We start from the raw sequence: 20,111 nt of genomic DNA, 5'->3' as shown, positions 1-20,111 counted from the left end.
AGATTTACACAGAAACCACAAATGGAGCTTGGGTTTTTTGTTTTATTTTTCCATGTCGGGGTGGCGAGTCTCTTGGAGGGGAACTCCAGTTGAATGAAACATGAATGAAAATCGCTTATTGTCACAAGTAGGCTTCAAGTGAAGTTAGTGTGAAAAGCCCCTAGTCGCCACATTCCTGTTCGTGGAGACTGATATGGGAATTGAACCTGCGCTGCTGGCCTTGTTCTGCTTTACAAGCCAGCTGTTTAGCCCATTGTGCTAAACCAGCCAAATTTTGGTGGGGTTCCCAGGTATCTACTTCCCTTGTCTTTCTAGATGGTAGCGGTAGTGGGTTTGGTAGGTGCTGCCTAAGGAACCTTGGTGAGTTCCTGCAGTGCATCCTGTAGTTGATGCACATGGCTACCACTGTTCATTGGTGGTGTAAGGATTGAATGTTTCTGGGTCGGATGCCAGTAAAGTGTGTTGCTTTGTCCTGGGCAGTGTTGAGCTTCTTGACTGCTGCTTGAGCAGCATTCTTCCAGGCCAAGGGAGATTAGTTTCCTGATTTGTGCCTTGTAGATGGTGGACAGGCTTTGGGGAGTCAAGAGGTGAATTATTCACCACGGAATTCCCGGCCTCTGACCTGCTCTCATAGCTACAGTATTTATATGGCTGGTTCAGTTCAGTTTCTGGTCAATCGTAACCCCAGGATGTTGATAGTGGGGTGTTGGATTCGGTGATGGTAATGCCCTTAACATGGTTAGATCCTCCCTTGTTGGAGATGGTCTTCAATCTGATGATGTCTGGTCTGAAGGCCCCCTCAGACTTGGTGCATCCTCCTTTCTTGGATCTTGCAGCTTTGGGCCTTTACCCTCAACGTTGAGTTTGCCCTCCTCCCAATCCCCCAGGCCATCCCTAGTCTTTCAGCCCTGGCACAATAGGGAATTACCTTTTCAAAGGTCTTGAACTTAGTTCCAAGCAGAGCACTGGAGCATTGTGCCTATCCGAGTTGGAGAGCTGTCAGCAAATCTGATTGGCCAACAGCTGTTATAGTCAAAGCTTCCTACTAAGGGAGGATGGATGACCCGTCCACAGCCAATAAATGCTGAAGTGAGTTTAATGGCAGTGGGAGTTTGAGAGTCGGTGTTGGTAACACAACACATTATGCACCGACTCTTGGGATGGCGGGCACCATGTTTAACATTCTACCCTTTTCCTTGTGGCACAGGCTTTACTAACAGGAAACTGTAGGAATTTTAAAAGGCACACCTGCTGTTAATCTCAGCAGGACATCATCTGGGAACTCTGACTGAAATCCTCTCCCAGCTCTCCTCATGAATAAACATTGGAGCCTTGATTTCTCCAGGATTTAATTGCAGTATATTAGACTTTACAAATACAGGACAAGGAACGGATCAAAATAAGTGAGTGAATATAAACTGGAATGTTATTATAATTTTATCGTTCTTTAGTCACGGTCATCTCCATCCTCTTAAATTATGGTATCTTTGGCCGAAATTCTTCGACCGTTGGGATTCCTTGTTCCTGCTGGCTCACTCCTTCCAGTGGGTCTTCCAGCAGTATGGGGTGGCTTCATTGGGAAATCCCATTGAGGAGCAGCGGGAGCAAAGAATCCTGCCGCCAGCTGACGGAGCGCCTCCGAGGAACACGCGGCTGGGGGACTGGAGAATCCAGCCCTGCTGAGTGTGGGGGCCTAGTGATAATTGCACCACAAGATGGTGGATGAGTAGGAGTTCAAATCCAACCACATCCATTATGAAATGTGTAATGTTCTTGTCGGATGGCCTGATTTATATTACAAGAAAACTTGTAGCTAAAGCTATAAACAATTTATTAACATTAACTATAAACAATTTATTAACATTAACTGTGGGTCAAATATATACAAAACAATAATGAATAACAGTATTAACATGCACAAGCAACCTCTGTCTTCTGGTACTTCAGTCAGTCTGAGTTCACCTGACTCTAACATTCACTTATATACTAATGAGACTCCGAGTGGTCAGTCGGTGATTTACAACGCAGCCATGATATCACTAAACAATGGACTCAATTTAATCTGATAAATTGTGGATTCATGACAAAAAGAAAAAAAGCCTTGGCAAGCTGCTGGATTGTTAGCAAGTCCCGACTGGTTCATTATTGTCCTTCAGGAAAGGGGCTGTAACTGGTCTGGGCTACATGCGACTGCAGTGATTGGATCTCAAGGCAATTATTATTGCCGAGATCATTGTCCATCCATCATAATACTGACCACTGCCTTATCAATATCACTCACATTCAATAACAAATAATCACTAAATTACTGCCTACTTGTCATAAAAAACAGCGAAACAGATTTGATATGTGAAATAGCCAACATAAATCCACCTGAAATGTGCTAATCTCTAACCAATAGACCTAATTTTATTTGTGTAATATTACATAGGATAATGGTATTGTCACACATAAATACACCTGTTTAATGAAGTCTGTAATCTGGAGTTCACTTTTCTGAACCGAGAGATCTGCTTTCACCTCCGAGTATGTATCATTTATAATCGCCAGGAACATATTCTGAAAGAGGAAATAGTTTTAAAAAACAGTTAGCATAAGTGAATGGCCATCAAACTAGATCTCAACTTTCTGGTTGTAAATAATGGATTGGATTGGATTTGTTTATTGCCACGTGTACCGAGGTACAGTGCAAAATATTTTTCTGCAAGCAGCTCAACAGATCTAAGTACATGGGAAGAAAAGGGAATAAAAGAAAATACACAATAGGGCAACACAAGATATACATATTAATGGGTTTATTTATAGAATTTACAACAGAATGAGTTTACTATAATAACTCATAAGGCAGCTGTTGGTAACGAAGATGAATTTATTTACATATTTACAATTACAGGCTTAGTACAGCTTCTCACTTCTCACTTACTGGGAGGATAGATCTGATCAGGAAATACTGGAAACAATCAGTGTTTATCTACTCTGTCCCATTCTTTCCTCATTTTAGACACACCATAATCTGTGTTGTTCTATTGGTACAGTTCAGTTTCTCAAATCTTTCTTTGCATTTGTATTTCCCAGTATATAGGAATATAGGACATATGAAGATAGGAGTTAGGAGCAGAAGTCAGCAATTCAGCCCTTCGAGCCTGCTCTGTCATTTAATCAGATCATGGCTGATCTCTTCCTGGTCTCAAATCCACCTCCCACCTGTTCCCCACTTTAACCTGTTTTTTAATATCAGGAATATATCTATCTCTTTCTTGAAACCACCGCACTATGGGGCAGTGAGTTCCACAAATTCACCACCCTCTGCGAGAAGTAGTTCCTCCTCGTCTCAGTTCTAAATCCTCTACCTCTCAACCTATATCTGTGACCTCTCATTCTACTGGACAATGGATCTGTGCAGTACCTTCTCTAATCCCAGTAGAGGGGGATGGTAGTGTAGTAGTAATGTCACTGAACTAATAACCCAGGCTATTGGTCTGGGGATAGGGGTTCAAATCCCACCACAGCAGCTGGTGGAATTTAAATCCACTGAATAAAATCTGGATAATAAAACTAGTCTCAGTAATGGTGACCACAAAACCATTGTTGATTGTCATGAAAAGCCATCCGGTTCGCTACAGAATTTACAGTGCAGAATAAGGCCATTCGGTCCATTGAATTTGCTCCGGCCCTTGGAAAGAGCCCACGTCTCCACCCTATCCCAATAACCCCACCTAACCTATGGACATGAAGGGGCAATTTAGCATGGCCAAACCACCTAACCATCACATCTTTGGACTGTGGGAGGAAACCAGAGCACCCGGAGGAAATTCAGGCAGACACTGGGAGAACGTGCAAACTCCATAGAGACAGTGATCCGAGGCTGGATGTGAACCTGAAGCCCTGGAGCTGTGAGGCAGCAGTGCTAACCACTGTGCCACCGTGCCGCCCAACAACGCCCTTTAGGAAAGAAAATCTGCCGTCCTTACCCGGTCTGGCCTACATGTGACTCCAGATCCACAGCAATGTGGTTGACTCTTAACTGTCCTATGAAGTGGCTGAGCAAGCCACTCAGTCTGGAGGGAATTATGGATGGACAAATGCTGGCCTAGTCAGCAATGCCATGGAAGAGTAAATATAGTTTAAATATCAGTGCTCTACGGAAGCTTTTATATGGGCTTTCCATTATCTTTTTGCTTTTATATACTATATCTCATATTAAAAAAAAAGAAAGGTGCTGCCTTTAACATCTTGATATCCAGTAAAATGTAAATGTTGCCATAGTCCCAGAGGACCATAGGCTGCTCTGCCCTTTGAGAGCTGACTTATGGTAATTTAATCTGAGGGTCGCCACACCCCAGGTGTGGGCAAGGTTGAGAAGGCTTCAATGATAACCTCAGCTGGCACGGGAATTGAACCCATGCTGTTGGTGCCGCTCGGAGGGCTCGGTTAGCTCAGTTGGATGGATGGCTGCTTCATGTGAACCTGTAGCCCAAGACTGATATTCCTTTATCTTAAAACACATCCCTTCACAACTAATGGATAGTGAATTTCAGCTGGCATTTTTTAGCCCAGACCCCTTTACTGCTGTGGCTTCATAATTCTGCCTGCGTCACTCAGAAATCCAATAGGGGGCGGGATTCTCCGAAATCCCGGCCAAGAGTTGATGCTGTCATCAAAACCGGCGCGAGTGACGCCGACATCAATGGGCCTCCAGGCCCAGGCATTCACCCCTTCCTGGGGGCTAGAATGCCGCCGGAGTGCTGTGTGCTGCTCCTGCGCCGAAAGCCAGCCCGCCATGACCGGCGTAGGTCCGCGCATGCGCGCGCTACGGCCGTCTCCATGCCGGCCCGCGGGCAACATGGCGGAGCCCTACATGGGCCTGGTGCGGAGGAACATAGCCCCCCCCCCAAATGAGCCCGCCCACCGATCATTTGCCCTCCCGATCGCGGGCCTGGCCACTGTGGAGGCCCCCTCACCCCACCCCGGAGTCGGCTCCCCCCGCCACCAACCAGGACAACTCCCGCAGCCAGAATGCAGAGGTCCTGCCTGGTAGGACCATGCGTAAACAATGCCGGCGGAACTCAGCGGGCACTCGGCCTGTCGAGCGCAGAGAATCGGCGGGAGGGGGAGGGGCTTTCAGCAGCCCCCGACCGGCGCCGCGGCGACCGCGCGGGCGCGATTGCCGCCGATTCACCAGCGGCGGACAATCGGTGGCCCAGCGTCGAAGTAGCGTGGCAGGATTCGCGCGCCCCCCCCCACCCCCGCCGATTCCGCGACCCGGTGCAGAATCAGAGAATCCTGGCTAGGGAATTTGGAAGAAACATCTTTAAGTAGAGAGTGGGGAAAACATGGAGCTGCTCCCAAAGGGAATCGTTGAGATGGGTAGCATAAATGTGTTTAAGGGGAAACTGAATGGACTGTTTTGTTCGGTATGCTCAATGTAATTCGGAGGAAAGAATTAACTATACTTTGTGATATCCACTGCAATGTCTGAGACAGCTGGGCCATATGGAGGGAGTGCACAAAACAGGACAGCATTCCCATTTCCAAGTATTTTAAAAATCTCCTCTTCACTTCCACTCGCTTCTTTCTCCCTTTTAATCAATGTGTCGTTCAATTTTCCATCTCCCTAATTCTTTACCTCTCAATCTCATTGAGTAACCTTATTTGTGGTACCTTGTCAAAGACCTTCCTAAAGTTCATAAATATGCATTATATTCACAGTATTTTCCCTATTGCCATGTCTGTTATTTCCTCACAGAATCCCAAGGTTCGCCAACCATGACTTACAAACCCGTGCCGACTACTTCCTGTGATTTTCTCTTTCGCTAGATATTTGTCAATTTCATTCTAAATTAAAGACTGGAAACATTCCCTACTGCAGATGTTAACTTGTCTGTAAGTACATTGATTTTAACAGGAATGCTGCACATGAGCTCCATAGTCAGAGGCCCAGCCATTAAAATGTGTCTCCTGCTTGCTGACTTCCTGATTTAAGCAGCAGGGATTGAGTAAAACTATACCAGTTGGAGGCTGCCTCTGGGAACCGGAGGCAACCGTCCCCAGGAGACAGCTGGTTTCAGAGATGATTACAACTGGGAGGGAGGAGGAGGGTGGTAGAGATGGGGGAGTGGGGGAGGGATGTTAATCCCAAGGATTCCTTGCAGACCTCAGAAGAACACTCCTAATCCTCTTGATCCTCAGGGAAACCCGTTAAAAATGCAAAACCTACAAATAACAAAGAACAGTTTAGCACAGGAACAGGCCCTTTGGTCCTCCAAGCCTGCACCGACCATGATGCCCATCTAAAATAAAATCTTCTGCACTTCCGGGGTCCGTATCCCCCTATTCATGTATTTGTCAAGATGCCTCTTAAATGTTGCTATCATATCTGCTTCCAACACCTCCCCCGGCAGCGCATTCCAGGCACTCACCACCTTCTGTGTAAAAAACTTCCCTCGCACATCTCCTCTAAACTTTGCCCCTCGAATCTTAAACCTATGTCCCCTAGTAATTGACTCTTCCACCCTGGGAAAAAGCATCTGACTATCTACTCTGTCCATGTGCCTCATTTTGTCGACTTTTATCAGGTCGCCCCTCAACCTTCGTCGTTCCAGCGAAAACAATCCAAATTTATCCAACCTCTCCTCATTGATACCTTCCTGAGTGAGTTATAGTCTTTTGTTCCTGACAGATTTTGCTTGGTGGGGAAGTGACCATCTCACCCTCTCTCAAGCCTCCCGGCAGATTCCATCGCCACCACTGATGCCCAGCCTGTGTAAAGGCGTTTGTAAGCGGGGGTGGGGGGGGGGTGGGGGGGGGGGGGGGGGGGGGGGGGGTGGGGGGGGGGGGGGTGGGGGGGGGGGTGGGGGGGGCAGGGGGATGGGTGCCATTGTCATCTACATTTTAGCACCTGCCTTTCAGTCAGGATGTGAAGTCCCTCTTTCTATTTTAACGCAGAATCATTCCCAGCCTGTGAGACCAAAGTCTCTGCAGTTTCCTTTCCCTCTCCTGGGTCCTAGAATATATCTCATAGACCTGGGTACCTGTCTTCCGTTCTAGAATATCTGGGAAAAATCATTTTTATTATCCAAATGTCACTCATCGCACTTTTTTCATAGCCATTTTTGGGATTCCCCCATTCTCTGCTATTCCTTTGTTTCGTAAAGTGTTGAGCCACTTTTTGACCATCATTGGAAATGGACAATGTTCTCCTCTCTGGGCCTCTGGTTCATTTATAATAAGTTCAATACACAATGCAACTTACAAGCAGAACGAAGAAGACGAAGAATACATAGGTGACAAAATAAATTGGACCCAAGATTCTGTTGGCATTGTCTATTTCATCGTAGTTGAAGTCACCAAGGATGATTCGAAACTGAGTGAAGCTGGAAAGAAATGAAAGCAGAGTTAGCTCTTAAAAAAGCGAATTAACTTTCTCTAAGTAGGCAATGTGTGGCATAACCGGTGGCATCATGCAGCTCACAACATTCCAAAGTCTGCCCCCAGTGAGTGCTGTGACATTATCGTAAATGTAAAGAACTGTAAGGGTTAATGTTATGTCCAAATCACCACTAGAGGGTGCTAGATGTAGAACTACATAAGGCATTGATGCTAAGCCATGTGGGTGAAAGGTTCAGGAGAAAGCTAGAAGACAGGCTGTGGAAAAGATAGTGTGAGTGAGAGCAGATCATAGTTAATGTATTAGTGCAGAGATTAGTAGTAGATGAGTGTAAATTGTATGTTTATTATCTCGGAGTAAGCGTGAATCATAGAATCATAGATTTTACAGTGCAGAAGGAGGCCATTTGGCGCATCGTGCCTCCACCGGCCCTTGGAAAGAGCACCCTACATCCTCATAACCCAGTAACCCCACCTATCCTTTTTGGACACTAAGGGCAATTTTAGCATGGCCAATCCACCTAACCTGCACATCTTTGGACTGTGGGAGGAAACCGGAGCACCTGGAGGAAACCCACGCAGACACAGGGAGAATGTGTAAACTCCACACAGACAGTGGCCCAAGCTGGGAATCAAACTTGGGACCCTGGAGCTGTGAAGCAACTGCACTAACCACTGTGCTACCATGCCCCCCCCCCCCCCCAATTAAGTAGTGTAAATAAATCTTTACCGTTGTTCAATTTAAAAGCTATTTGTGGTCTTTGTGAACACTAAACCAACCATCTAGGATTAGGACCACAAAGAACACCACAAGTGCAATCCCTGAACCAATATTTTGATGTAGACCTAAGGGCCGGCAGCATGGTGGCGCAGTGGTTAGCACTGCTCCCTCATGGCGCCGAGAATCCAGGTTCAATTCCATCCCGTGCCTGCTAGGGTTTCACCCCCACAACCCAAAGATGTGCAGGGTAGGTGGATTGGCCACACAAAATTGCCCCTTAATTGGAAAAAAAAGAACCAAGGGCCGAATTCTCCAGCCATTGAGATTCTCTGTACCCACTGACAGCGCACCCTCACCCATGGGATTCCTGGGGGCATGGGATGTTTTCCATGAGAAACCCCATTGACAAGCTGTGGGAGTAGAGAATCCCGCTGCCAACGAACGCGAGCATTTTCCCTCTGACTGATCTCAGACTAACAGGCCGGCAGTTCCCTGTTTTATTCCTCCCTCATTTCTTAAGCAGGTTACACTTGTCACCTTCCAAGGGAGAGGTGGCAGAAAGTGCAGCAAGAGCAGAACTAATAAATTGACTGAAGTGATTTCTAATTTATACAACTATCGTTGTGTAATTTTACACAAAAATGTACTCACATGCATTTGAGAAAAGTGCTAAAGTTTGCCACTTGGGTTCCAAACAGAAGATACCCCAGCTGAGCATAGGCAAAGAAAACAATGAAGAACATTACTGCAAACCCTAATATGTCTTTAGCACATCGTGCCAGGGTTGAGGATAACTGAGTCATCGTCTTATTGAAACTAATGTATTTGAAGATCTGAATAAAAAAAAGAGAAATATTACCAGAGTAAACATCATGAAAAGATGGACAAAGCCATAACAACGCAATTACAAACGTTATCTTGTAAAAAACCTGTAAACATTTGTGATCAGTGAATGCACACTGCTGGAAGAACTAAAACTTGGACTACACCAGCATGGAGAACATCCTAAGATTCCAACGTGGAGGTAAGACGGGGGAATGTGAGGAGGACCTATTTTACCCAGCAAGTAGCGATGAGTTGGAACCCGCCGGCCAGGAAGATGTTGGAAGGTGAAGCAATCGATCATTTAAACAAGGAATGGGATGGCCACTTGGATGGTATCAACTCTAGAGCAAGGGAGTGGGACTGACTGGATTGCTCCACAGAGAGCTGGCACGGATTCAATGGGCTGAAAGGCCTTGTGTTATAAATTACATCATGGCTCTCTGAATTATAAGTTGAACTTTAATTAGTGCTACCTTTTCATAAACTTTGAACTCAGAAGTGGCTTTGTACTACAAACAATATAAATGGTCGTTTGGTAGATCAGACCTTGAGTACTGCTGAAAAAAGACCCAGGTTGTTGAAACTTTTCACCTTGCAGGACAATTCGCAAGAATACCAAATATAAAGGGAACAAAAATATATATTTCATGAAAAGAGAGCGACAGCCAATCAGCACTCTTCTTATGTAGCAATGCTAGGCACAATGGGACTCTCATAAACAGAGAAGGAAATGAACAATATTCACAGCAGTCAGCTGGCTAATGATGTTACAGCAAAGGTTAGGGAGGCTGTTATTAGCACAGTGAATGGAATGCTCTACGTGGCCAATAAAATTACTGTAAAGATACAAGAGCAAATCTGGCATTTATTGGCTATGTCAGCTGTCAGGAATCAAGGATGATTTGCGGAACACAAAAAAACTTGCAGGAGGTTTCTGGTCAGAGGAAGAATATCATCTCAAGTGTCGAAGGTGGCTGCATGGTGGCACAGTGGTTGGCACTGCCACCTCACAGCGCCAGGGACATGGATTCAATCCCGGCTGTCCACACTGTCTCTGTGGGGTTTGCACTTCCTCCCCATGTCTGTGTGGGTTTCCTCTGGGTGCTCCGGTTTCATCCCACAGTCCAAAGATGTGCAGGTTAGGTGGATTGTTCATATGATTTGCCCCTTAGTGTTAAGGAGGGGGGAGTGGGGCTAGGAAGAGTGCTCTTTCAGGGAGTCGGTGCAGACTCCAAGGGCCTAATGGCCTCATTCTGTACTGTAGGGATTCTACGATTTAGCATGCAAGTGTTTCCCCTGAGGCTGAATGAGATGCGTCGGCTTTGGCCAATCCTTGGACTGGTGCTAGGATCTGTACATGAATTTCAAAATGCAAAGCAACCAATTTGCAGAGAAAACCAGACAGGATCTTTGTGCTAGTGATGGTGGTGTGGTTCTGAGAAGCAAACAGAAACAACCATACCACTAGAAGTGTGAAGCCACGTAAGACGAGCATAAATGATAAACACTTTATTAAAAAAATTGCTTAATCTCCATTGAAAAAGCTATAAAGGTGAGTAACATTTGCTGAAAAGAGACACGCTCTTGAAGCTTTTCATCCTGCACTCATCACACAGCTACACAAGATAAACTAACAGTTTATACCGCATGAGATGAGAGAGCTGCTTGGTTGGTTGACTTTGATCAGTAGAGGCGTTGCCATGGAGAACTCAACAGGAATCAATTAGCTGTTAACAGCCAAGCTTTCATTTCAAATTCAAATGAGGCAGGCTGATTCTGATTGGTCAAGGTGATGGGGAATGAATCAGGGAATGGTTACCATCAAGTTTCTGTTTAGTTGAAAGAGATGCACTGTATCAACATGCTCCTTCTGTATGCAGACAGGTGTAACATAAAGGTATTTCTAGGGGCTGGTTTAGCACAGTGGGCTGAGACAGCTGGCTTGTAATGCAGAACAAGACCAGCAGCGCGGGTTCAATTCCCATTCCAGCCTCCCAGAACAGGCGCTGGAATGTGGCGACTCGGGGCTTTCACAGTAACTTCATTGAAGCCTACTCGTGACAATAAGTGATTATTATTATTATTTGTGACAGCTTGATTACTGGTACATTGCAGCTTGACTGAGGCCAGGCCAAACATTTCCCTGGAGCATGTGGTTCAGTACATGATGAATTAAGACAGCTTTGAATTCCTCTAAACAATGATATTTTGTAAAGAATATTACAAGGCAATTCATCTTGTGTGCTGAGGGTCTGGAGGCTTATTGGCCATTATTTATAGTAATATAATGGTTAAAGAACTTAAGTGGACCATATAACCATGGTGATGGAAACACAGGAAGAGATTGATTAATGTGAGCATATTTTGGCTCCATATATCTGAAATCTTCTTTGTGTGTCTTTTAATGCAATTTAGGGCTAGCATTCATGGAATTTAGCAAGTGAACAATAATTGATATAACTGTTTTGAACTTTTTGCTGCGCCGCAGTTGGAATTGTAAAGCATGGTACCTGAGTGCTTATAGTGAATTTTAAACTCAATAATCGAGAGTAAATATTTATATGGAATTGCATTGTATGATTTGACTAAGTATTTATGGTAGATTATCTAGCATGAGCTTATTAAAGTCAAAGATCTGATTCAATGGTTGTTATAACTAATGCTTATGTTTAAAGTAAAACAAATAAATTTAGAACAGGGAAGGGTTTAATGATCAAAGGGCCCTGTAGATAAGAAGTTTATAGATGTGTGCCGGGATTCTCCGAAATCCCGGCCACGTGTTGACGCTGGTGTCAAAACCAGCACGAGTGGCGCTGGGGTCAACGGGCCTCCAGGCCCAGTCATTCTCCCCTTCCTCAGGGGCTAGCACGGCGCTGGGGTGCTGTGCGCTGCTCCGGCCCCAAAAGCTGGCCCCACAAGGCCGGCATGGGTCCGCGCATGCACGCCGCGGCCGGCGTGGGTCCGCGCATGTGTGCCAAGGCTATCTCCACCCCAGCCCGCCGGGCAACATGGCGGAGTACTACCGGAGCCCGGCACGGAGGAACAAAGGCCCCCCCGGAATGAGCGCATCCGCCGATCGGTTGCCCCCGATCGCGGCCCTGGCCACCGTGGAGGCCACCCCCCAGAGTCGGCTTCCTCGTCCCCCCCCGCACCAGGATGGACCTGCAGCCAGAACGCCGAGGATCCGCCGGGTAGGACCATACGCGAACAACGCCGGCGGCACTTGGCCTATTGAGTGAGGAGAATTGTTGCAGGGGCCGGCGTCGGAACGGCGTGGCGGGATTCGCGCCACCCACCCGGCGATCGGAGAATCCCACCCGTTTTTACTTTAAATGCTATTGAAACTGTAACTGTTATATTTCTCTGCAGATCCTATTTTAGTAAGTGGTATAAGTCCTGGAGAGCCTTCTGAGATAGTCTGATCGGTCAGTCACAAAGGGTGGGATGCTCCGTCCCGCAGCAGATTTCTGGTGCAGTGCGCCCTCGGGATTCTCCGTCTCGCCAGCCCACCATGGGGCTTCCCATTGTGGGCAGCCCCATGCCGTCAGGAAATTCCCAGGCTGCCAGCGAAATGGAGAACCTCAACAGCGGAGAATCCAGGCCAGTGTTCCAGATTATATTACCAGCCTTCCTAACTTACTTACTAACATAGAACATAGAACAGTACAGCACAGAACAGGCCCTTCGGCCCTCAATGTTGTGCCGAGCAATGATCACCCTACTCAAACCCACGTATCCACCCTATACCCGTAACCCAACAACTCCCCCCCCCCCCTTAACCTTACTTTTTAGGACACTACGGGCAATTTAGCATGGCCAATCCACCTAACCCGCACATCTTTGGACTGTGGGAGGAAACCGGAGCACCCGGAGGAAACCCACGCACACACGGGGAGGATGTGCAGACTCCACACAGACAGTGACCCAGCCGGGAATCGAACCTGGGACCCTGGAGCTGTGAAGCATTTATGCTAACCACCATGCTACCGTGCTGCCCTCCATGCTACCGTGTGCCCTAATGAATTAGTTATTATTTAACTGTCTGACATGTAGGGCTGTCTACGTAACTAATCTGGCTGCTTTCCAAAAATGCAGGTGTGTTTTTTTTGTCAATTTAGCACAAAATGCTCAAATAACATTTGAATCCAAACTACAAAATAATAGTCGCACGCTAATACAGAGAACTGTCCCTCCACCAATAGTCTGCTTTCCCTGTTTCCCAAATATTTAATTAAGACTGATGCTTATTGCTCCTGTCCTGGTGGCCGGGCCTACAAGAGGAACAAGACCAGCAAGGACAAGATTGAAGTGACGTGTTGCCAAGGTCTCCACGGCATTTCCAACAACAATCTACACAATTCGCTGCAACACAGTTAATGTACTGAACAATAATGTATCAGTCCACCAGCCACCTGAAGATCTGGTTGGCACCCTGCACCAGGAGGAGGTTGCAAAATTGGTAATTTCAACCCATTTGCATCTTATTAATGGGCCGGACACCAGATTCCCCATGCCTTGGTATACATTATTGTTCAGGTACAATTAGGTGGATTGGCCATGATAAATTGCCCTTAGTGACCAAAAAGGTTAGGAGGGGTTATTGGGTTTCAGGGATAGGGTGGAAGTGAGAGCTTAAGTGGGTCGGTGCAGACTCGATGGGCTGAATGGCCTCCTTCTGCACTGTATATTCTATGTTCTAGATTTGCACAGTGCTCAATTTTAACTCTGTAAGTGAATGGATTTTGAACAAGTTAAAATCTCACCCAGAGTATCAACTTTTATACAGAGATAAACTTGGAATAAATGTGACCGCTTTTGAATTTAATCAGATTTCTTCTTGACTCACATTTCACGAACAGTTAAGAAGGAGAACAGAACTTCTGCTGGAACATAATATTATTTTGCGCACTCGGAGGGAAACCAGTTTAGCGATTTCAATACAGGATAAATGAATCAATCCAAATCTCACAGACAGCACAGTGTTACAGCACCATTCTTTTGATTGTTTCTCAAAGTGAAGTTTGAACATAACCATCCAACTTCGAGACAAGAATGCTACCAACTCAAGCAAATCAACTGCTTTGCAAAACTGCACATTCGCTATTATTAAGTGTCTCGGTCAGAAGGTTGTGGGTTCAAGCCCACTTCAGGACCCGAGCCGTAATTTCAGGCTGACACTACTGACAGGGTGCTGCTTTGCTGAAGGCACTGTCTTTCAATTGAGATGTTAAATCAAGGTCTTACCAGCCTGATAAAATACTATGTGAAAGCTAACAAGGTACTATTTGAAGAAGAGCATTGAGTCCTCCTATGCTCCATTCTCCAACGAAAATGAAGGAATTAGAATTATAGAATTTACAATGCAGAAGGAGGCCATTCGGTCCATTGAATACGCACTGGCCATTGGAAAGAGCACTTTACTTAAGCCCACACCACCGTCCTATCCCCATAACCCCACCTAATGTTTTGGACATTAAGGAGAAATTTAGCATGGCCAATCCACCTAACCTGCTCGTCTTTGGACTGTGGGAAGAAACCAGAGCAGCTGGAGGAAACCCATGCAGACACGAGGAGAAAGTGCAGACTCCACCCAGACAGTCACCCGAGGCTGGAATTGAACCCAGATTCCTGGAGCTGTGAGGTAGCAGTGTTAACCACTGTGCCACCGTGTCGCTCTTAGCTATAGCTCTTGGGGCTAAAAGGATCAAGGGATATGGGGGAAGGCGAGATCAGGGTATTGAACTTGATGATCATCTGTGATCGCAATGAATGGCGGAGCAAGCTCTATGTTTTTATGAACCACACGGTTATTCATTGGATTGGATTTATTTATTGTCACGTGTACCGAGGTACAGTGAAAAGTATTTTTCTGCGTGCAGCTCAAACAGGTGACTTAGTACAAGAATAGAAAATACGTAGTTTTAGGAGATTGTATGGTTAAAGGGGAGGATCTGTGTGAGAGAGCTCGCAGACAGTCGCCACGCTCTGGCACCACCTTGCAGATGACTAGACTGCAAAAGAAATCCATTGAATGTAAAATCCTTTATGAATTCCAGATGAAAAATGAAAGATGCTACTATTCCTTATTAATTTCTTATTAATTGTGGCCAAGAGCTGTTTACCTTGATCCAAGCAAAAAACAAGTTGACAGCATTCATATTATTGTATTGCGTCTGCCAAAAAGCTAAGAACTCGAAGTCAGCGTAGGATTCAGGATCTGTCAGCAGTGCTCCCATCAAGATGTTCACTTTAATTGTGCGGAAAATGTGGAAGCCTATAGAAAGCAAGGAGAGCTGCAAAAGAAACCAGAAAATTGGCTTTAGAACCACGTAATCATAGAATCCCCACAGTGCAGAAGGAGGCCATTCAGCCCATCGAGTCCGCACCAACTCTCTGAAAGAGCACCCTACCTAGGCCCACACCCCCACTCTATCGCCATACTTCATAACCCCACCAAACCTGAACATTTCTGGATATTCTGGGCAATTATGGAAGCGGCGGCAGAATGGTATTGTCATTGGACTAGTAATCCAGAGACCCAAGGTGATGCTCAGGGGTCGTGGGTTCGAATCCCACCATGGCAGATGGTGAATTTTGAATTCAATAAAAAGCTGGAATTAAAAGTCTAACGATACCATGAAACCATTGTCGATTGTTGTAAAAACCCATGTGGCTCACTACTGCTCTTCAGGGAAGGAAATCTGCCATCCTTACCTGGTCTGGCCTACATGTGATTCCAGAACCACACAGCAATGCGGTTGACTCTTATCTTCATTCCCCCCCCATCAACCCCCAAAATGGCCCAGAAAGCTATTCAATTCAAGGGCATTAGGATGGGCAACAAATGCTGGCCCAGCCATCGACGCCCACATCCCAAGAATGAATAAAACAATTTAGCATGGCCAATCCACCCAACCTAATCTTTGGACTGTGGCAGGAAACCGAAGCACCCAGAGGAAGCCCACTCAGACACAGGGGGAATGTGCAAACTCCATACAGACAGTGACCAAGGGCAGAATTGAACCCGGGTCCCTGGCACTGTGATGCTCACCCCCTCAACAATGGCATACTCAAGGAGTACGCCACATGTCAGGATGTCCTCAAGCCAATTGGAAATGCAATGAAAACCACAAACTTACCAAAATTACTACAAGGTCCAAGCAATTCCAGATACATTTGATGTATTGTAGTTTATGAATTCTGAGTTCTAATATCTCTTCCACAATGTAGTAAAGGATAAAGACACAAAAGATTACTTCGCAACCTATGATAAAGTAATCCCAGTTGTTGACATAACGGATGAGTTTGACTGTGCGGAATTGGGAGGAAGGTATTGCACCACCAGTTGCAGGGAATTCGACCACAAGCCTTTAAAACAAATCAAATATTAAACCCTGGAAGACTATAGTTAGCTGTTAATCTTCAGCAGTCCCTCTGCAGGGTATATCAGAAAATACAGCAGACAAAACATCACATTGGTACACTGAAGGTGAACAGTTATCTCTGCACTGTGATTATATTGTTAAATATTTACACACTCCAAAACTAGTATGCGCTGACAACATGCAAGCATTTGCATTTTGACATATTTACACAAAAGCAATAATGATTCAGGCACAAAATGTACATTACTACATAGGTTAGAAATCTGAAATAAAAACTGAAAATGCTGGAAACACTCCACAGGTCTGACAGCATCTCTGGAGAGAAAAACAGAGATAATGCTTCAGGTTGATGACCTTTCATCCGAGCCATCTCATAGGCTGTTCTGTCAATGAAATCAATGATTCGCTGATAAGACCACAGTTAAATACCTCAAGTAACTACCTAATATGGGCAAGAATGTTGTGGTGCCTTATGCCTACTCGGCATTTAATAAAATCATGACTGATATTTACGCCAGCTCCATCTCCTCATATCCTTGATTGCGTATTCTTGGCTGAGAGTCCAGACAGCTATCAGGATATGAGAACATCTGGTCCTCTGAGGAAACATTGCTTGAATGACAGCTTAGCCTCTCTGATCTTTGTGATCAATTTCACAATGTTTGTTTGCACAAGTTAAGTGGTTTCAAGGGTTCATGTTTGTGGTTCTTGAAACTTCAAAGGGCCTCGATGATTGTCACTTTTATAAGCTTGTACTTCAGACTTCCTATAATAGCAGAAATGTCTTAATGAATGACATTTTTTCAATTTCTTGTGGAGGAATAGGATGTGCTTAATTCTGCAATGGAACCCTTTAGGTTGGAAAGTGCTGGATGTGAGCACTTGACCTAAACAAGCCCTTTAAATCTTGAAATCAATGAACTAACCATTTAAAGGTAGTTCAAATAAATATCTGGAAATAAAAGTCTAATGATGAACATGAAACCATTGTCGGTTGTTGTTCTTGACCCCTCCTCCCACAGCCAGAGGAAATAACATCCAGTCTGCCCAGCTGTCAGAATTTTACACATCCCAATGAGATCCCTTCTCATTCTTCCAAATTCCAGTGAATACAGGCCCAGTCAACCCAATCTCACTTCATAAAACAATCCTGCCACCCCAGCCAGGAATCAGTCTGGTCAACCTTTGCTGCACTCCCTCTATGCCAAATATATCCTTTCTTAGTTAAAGAGACCAAAACTACTCACTATGCACCAGGTGTATCTCACAAAGGCCCTGTACATCTGCAGTAAGATACCCTTGTTCCTGTACTCAATCCTCTTTGAATGAAGGTCAATGCACCATTTGCCTTCCTAACTGCTTGCTGTACCTATATACTTGTTTTCAGAGATTGGTGCACAAGGAAACCCTTAGTACGTCAACATTTCCCAATCTATCACCATTTAAATAATACTCTGCCATTCTGTTTTTCTATCTGAAGTGGATAACTTTATATTTATTCACGTTATGCTGCACTTGCCATATATTTGCCCACTCACTCAACTTCCCTAAATCACCTTGAAGCCTCTTAACATCCTCCTCTGCACTCACATTCCCGCCAATCTGTGTCATCACTCAGGTGGCAGAGCCGTTGTCTACCCCAGAGGGTTGTAGGCACTCAATTCCAAAATTTAAGTCCAAAATTGTTAGATTTTTGACCTCCCAGGGAATCAAGGAATATGGACAGTGGGCAGGAAAGTAGGGCAGAAGAGAAGCCATGATCTCATTGAATGGCGGATCCAGCTCGAGGGGGTGAATGTTCCGATTTCTTATGCTCTTACTTGTTGTTCGCTCATTTCACTGGTCTAAATTCTTTTACAGCATATTTATATCTTCTTCACAGCTTACTTTATCACCTTGCCTTATATGGCCGGCACAGTGGTTTAACACTGCTGCCTCACAGCGCCAGGGACCCGGGTTTGGTTCCATCCTTGGGGGACTGACTGCCTGTGTGGAGTTTGCATGCTCTCCCCGTGTCTCTGTGGGTTTCCTCCAGGTTCTGTGATTTCTTCCCATAGTCCAAATGTGTGAAGGTTAGGTGGGGTTGCGGGAATAGGGCTGTGGATTGGGCCTGGATATACGACTCTTTCGGAGGACTCGGTGGACCGAATGGCATCTTCTGCACTGTAGGGCTCCCATGTGTCCTATTCTGTTCTATTTCATTACCTCTACCCTTAACCAGGCAGGCAGGCCCGTAGCCTTTTTTTCCTGTCCCCACAATGCCTCCGAGATTGGACACTCCTTATTCGAAAAAGAAGCTCAAGCCATTGTGGAAGCTGTGCGGCATTGGAGGCACTACCTGGCTGGTCGGAGGTTCACCCTCGTCACCGACCAACGGTCAGTAGCCTTCATGTTCAACAATACACAGCGGGGCAAGATCACGAATGATAAAATCTTGAGGTGGAGGATCGAACTCTCCACATATAACTACGATATTATACATCGTCCAGGGAAGCTCACCAAGCCCCCAGATGCCCTGTCCCGCGGCACGTGCGCCAGCGCGCAAGATGACCGACTCCGGGCCATTCACAATGACCTCTGTCTCCCAGGGGTCACCTGGCTTCTCCACTTCATCAAGGCCTGCAACCTGCCCTACTCCACCGAGGATGTCAGAGCTATGACCAGGGACTGCCAAATCTGCACGGAGTGAAATTCACATTTCTTTCAACCAGATAAGGCCCACCTGGTGAAGGCATCCCGGCCCTTTGAGCGCCTCAGCATCAATTTCAAAGGGCACCTCCCCTCCACTGACCGCAACACGTATTTCCTTAACATTGTTGAAGAGTACTCCCGCTTCCCCTTTGCAATCCCCTGCCCCGACATGACCGCTGCCACTGTCATTAAGGCCCTGCATAGTATCTTCACCCTGTCCTGTTTCCCCTCCTACGTCCACAGTGACCGGGGCTCCTCGTTTATGAGCGACGAGCTGCGTCAGTACCTGCTCAGCAAAGGTATTGCTTAGAACATAGAACATAGAACATTACAGCGCAGTACAGGCCCTTCGGCCCACGATGTTCCGCCGTCCTGTGAAACCCCTCTAAATTCCCTCTACACTATTCCCTTATCGTCCATATGCCTATCCAATGACCATTTGAATGCGTTTAGTGTTGGCGAGTCCACTACTGTTGCAGGCAAGGCATTCCACGCCCTTACTACTCTCTGAGTAAAGAACCTACCTCTGACATCTGTCCTATATCTATCTCCCCTCAATTTAAAGCTATGTCCCCTCGTGCTGGACATCACCATCCAAGGAAAAAGGCTCTCACTGTCCACCCTATCTAATCCTCTGATCATCTTGTATGCCTCAATTAAGTCGCCTCTTAACCTTCTTCTCTCTAACAAAAACAGCCTCAAGTCCTTCAGCCTTTCCTCATATGATCTTCCCTCAATACCAGGCAACATTCTTGTAAATCTCCTCTGTACCCTTTCCAATGCTTCCACATCCTTCCTATAATGTGGCGACCAGAACTGCACACAATACTCCAAATGCGGCCGCACCAGAGTTTTGTACAACTGCAACATGACCTCATGGCTCCGAAACTCAATTCCTCTACCAATAAAAGCTAACACACCGTACGCCTTCTTAACTACCAGCTACAACCCCCGGGGAAACGGACAGGTGGCAAGAGAGAACGCGACGGTATGGAAGGCCGTCCTTATGGCCCTACAGTCTAGGAGTCTCCCAGTTTCCCGCTGGCAGGAGGTCCTCCCCGACGTGCTCCACTCCATCAGGTCCCTCCTTTGCACAGCCACGA

General features: G+C 45.9%; 1 protein-coding gene across 1 annotated transcript in view; it reads right to left on the bottom strand.

The window, feature by feature from the left end:
* pkd2l1 (polycystic kidney disease 2-like 1) overlaps nt 1-20,111 on the bottom strand; it is a 102,805-nt gene that overhangs the window by 25,006 nt on the left and 57,688 nt on the right. The window contains exons 6-10 of the mRNA XM_038773762.1: nt 16,072-16,300; nt 15,055-15,225; nt 8,759-8,940; nt 7,253-7,373; nt 2,461-2,559 (exon numbers count right to left, since the gene is read on the bottom strand). Of these exons, the coding sequence (XP_038629690.1) occupies nt 2,461-2,559; nt 7,253-7,373; nt 8,759-8,940; nt 15,055-15,225; nt 16,072-16,300 (802 nt within the window). The remainder of the gene's footprint in view (nt 1-2,460; nt 2,560-7,252; nt 7,374-8,758; nt 8,941-15,054; nt 15,226-16,071; nt 16,301-20,111) is intronic.

This window comes from Scyliorhinus canicula, chromosome 16, assembly GCF_902713615.1.
Source record: "Scyliorhinus canicula chromosome 16, sScyCan1.1, whole genome shotgun sequence".
In the NCBI taxonomy this organism is placed as follows: Eukaryota; Metazoa; Chordata; class Chondrichthyes; order Carcharhiniformes; family Scyliorhinidae; genus Scyliorhinus; species Scyliorhinus canicula.
The sequence above is the reverse complement of the archived record's forward strand: the minus strand, read 5'-3'. Positions and strand labels throughout refer to the sequence as shown.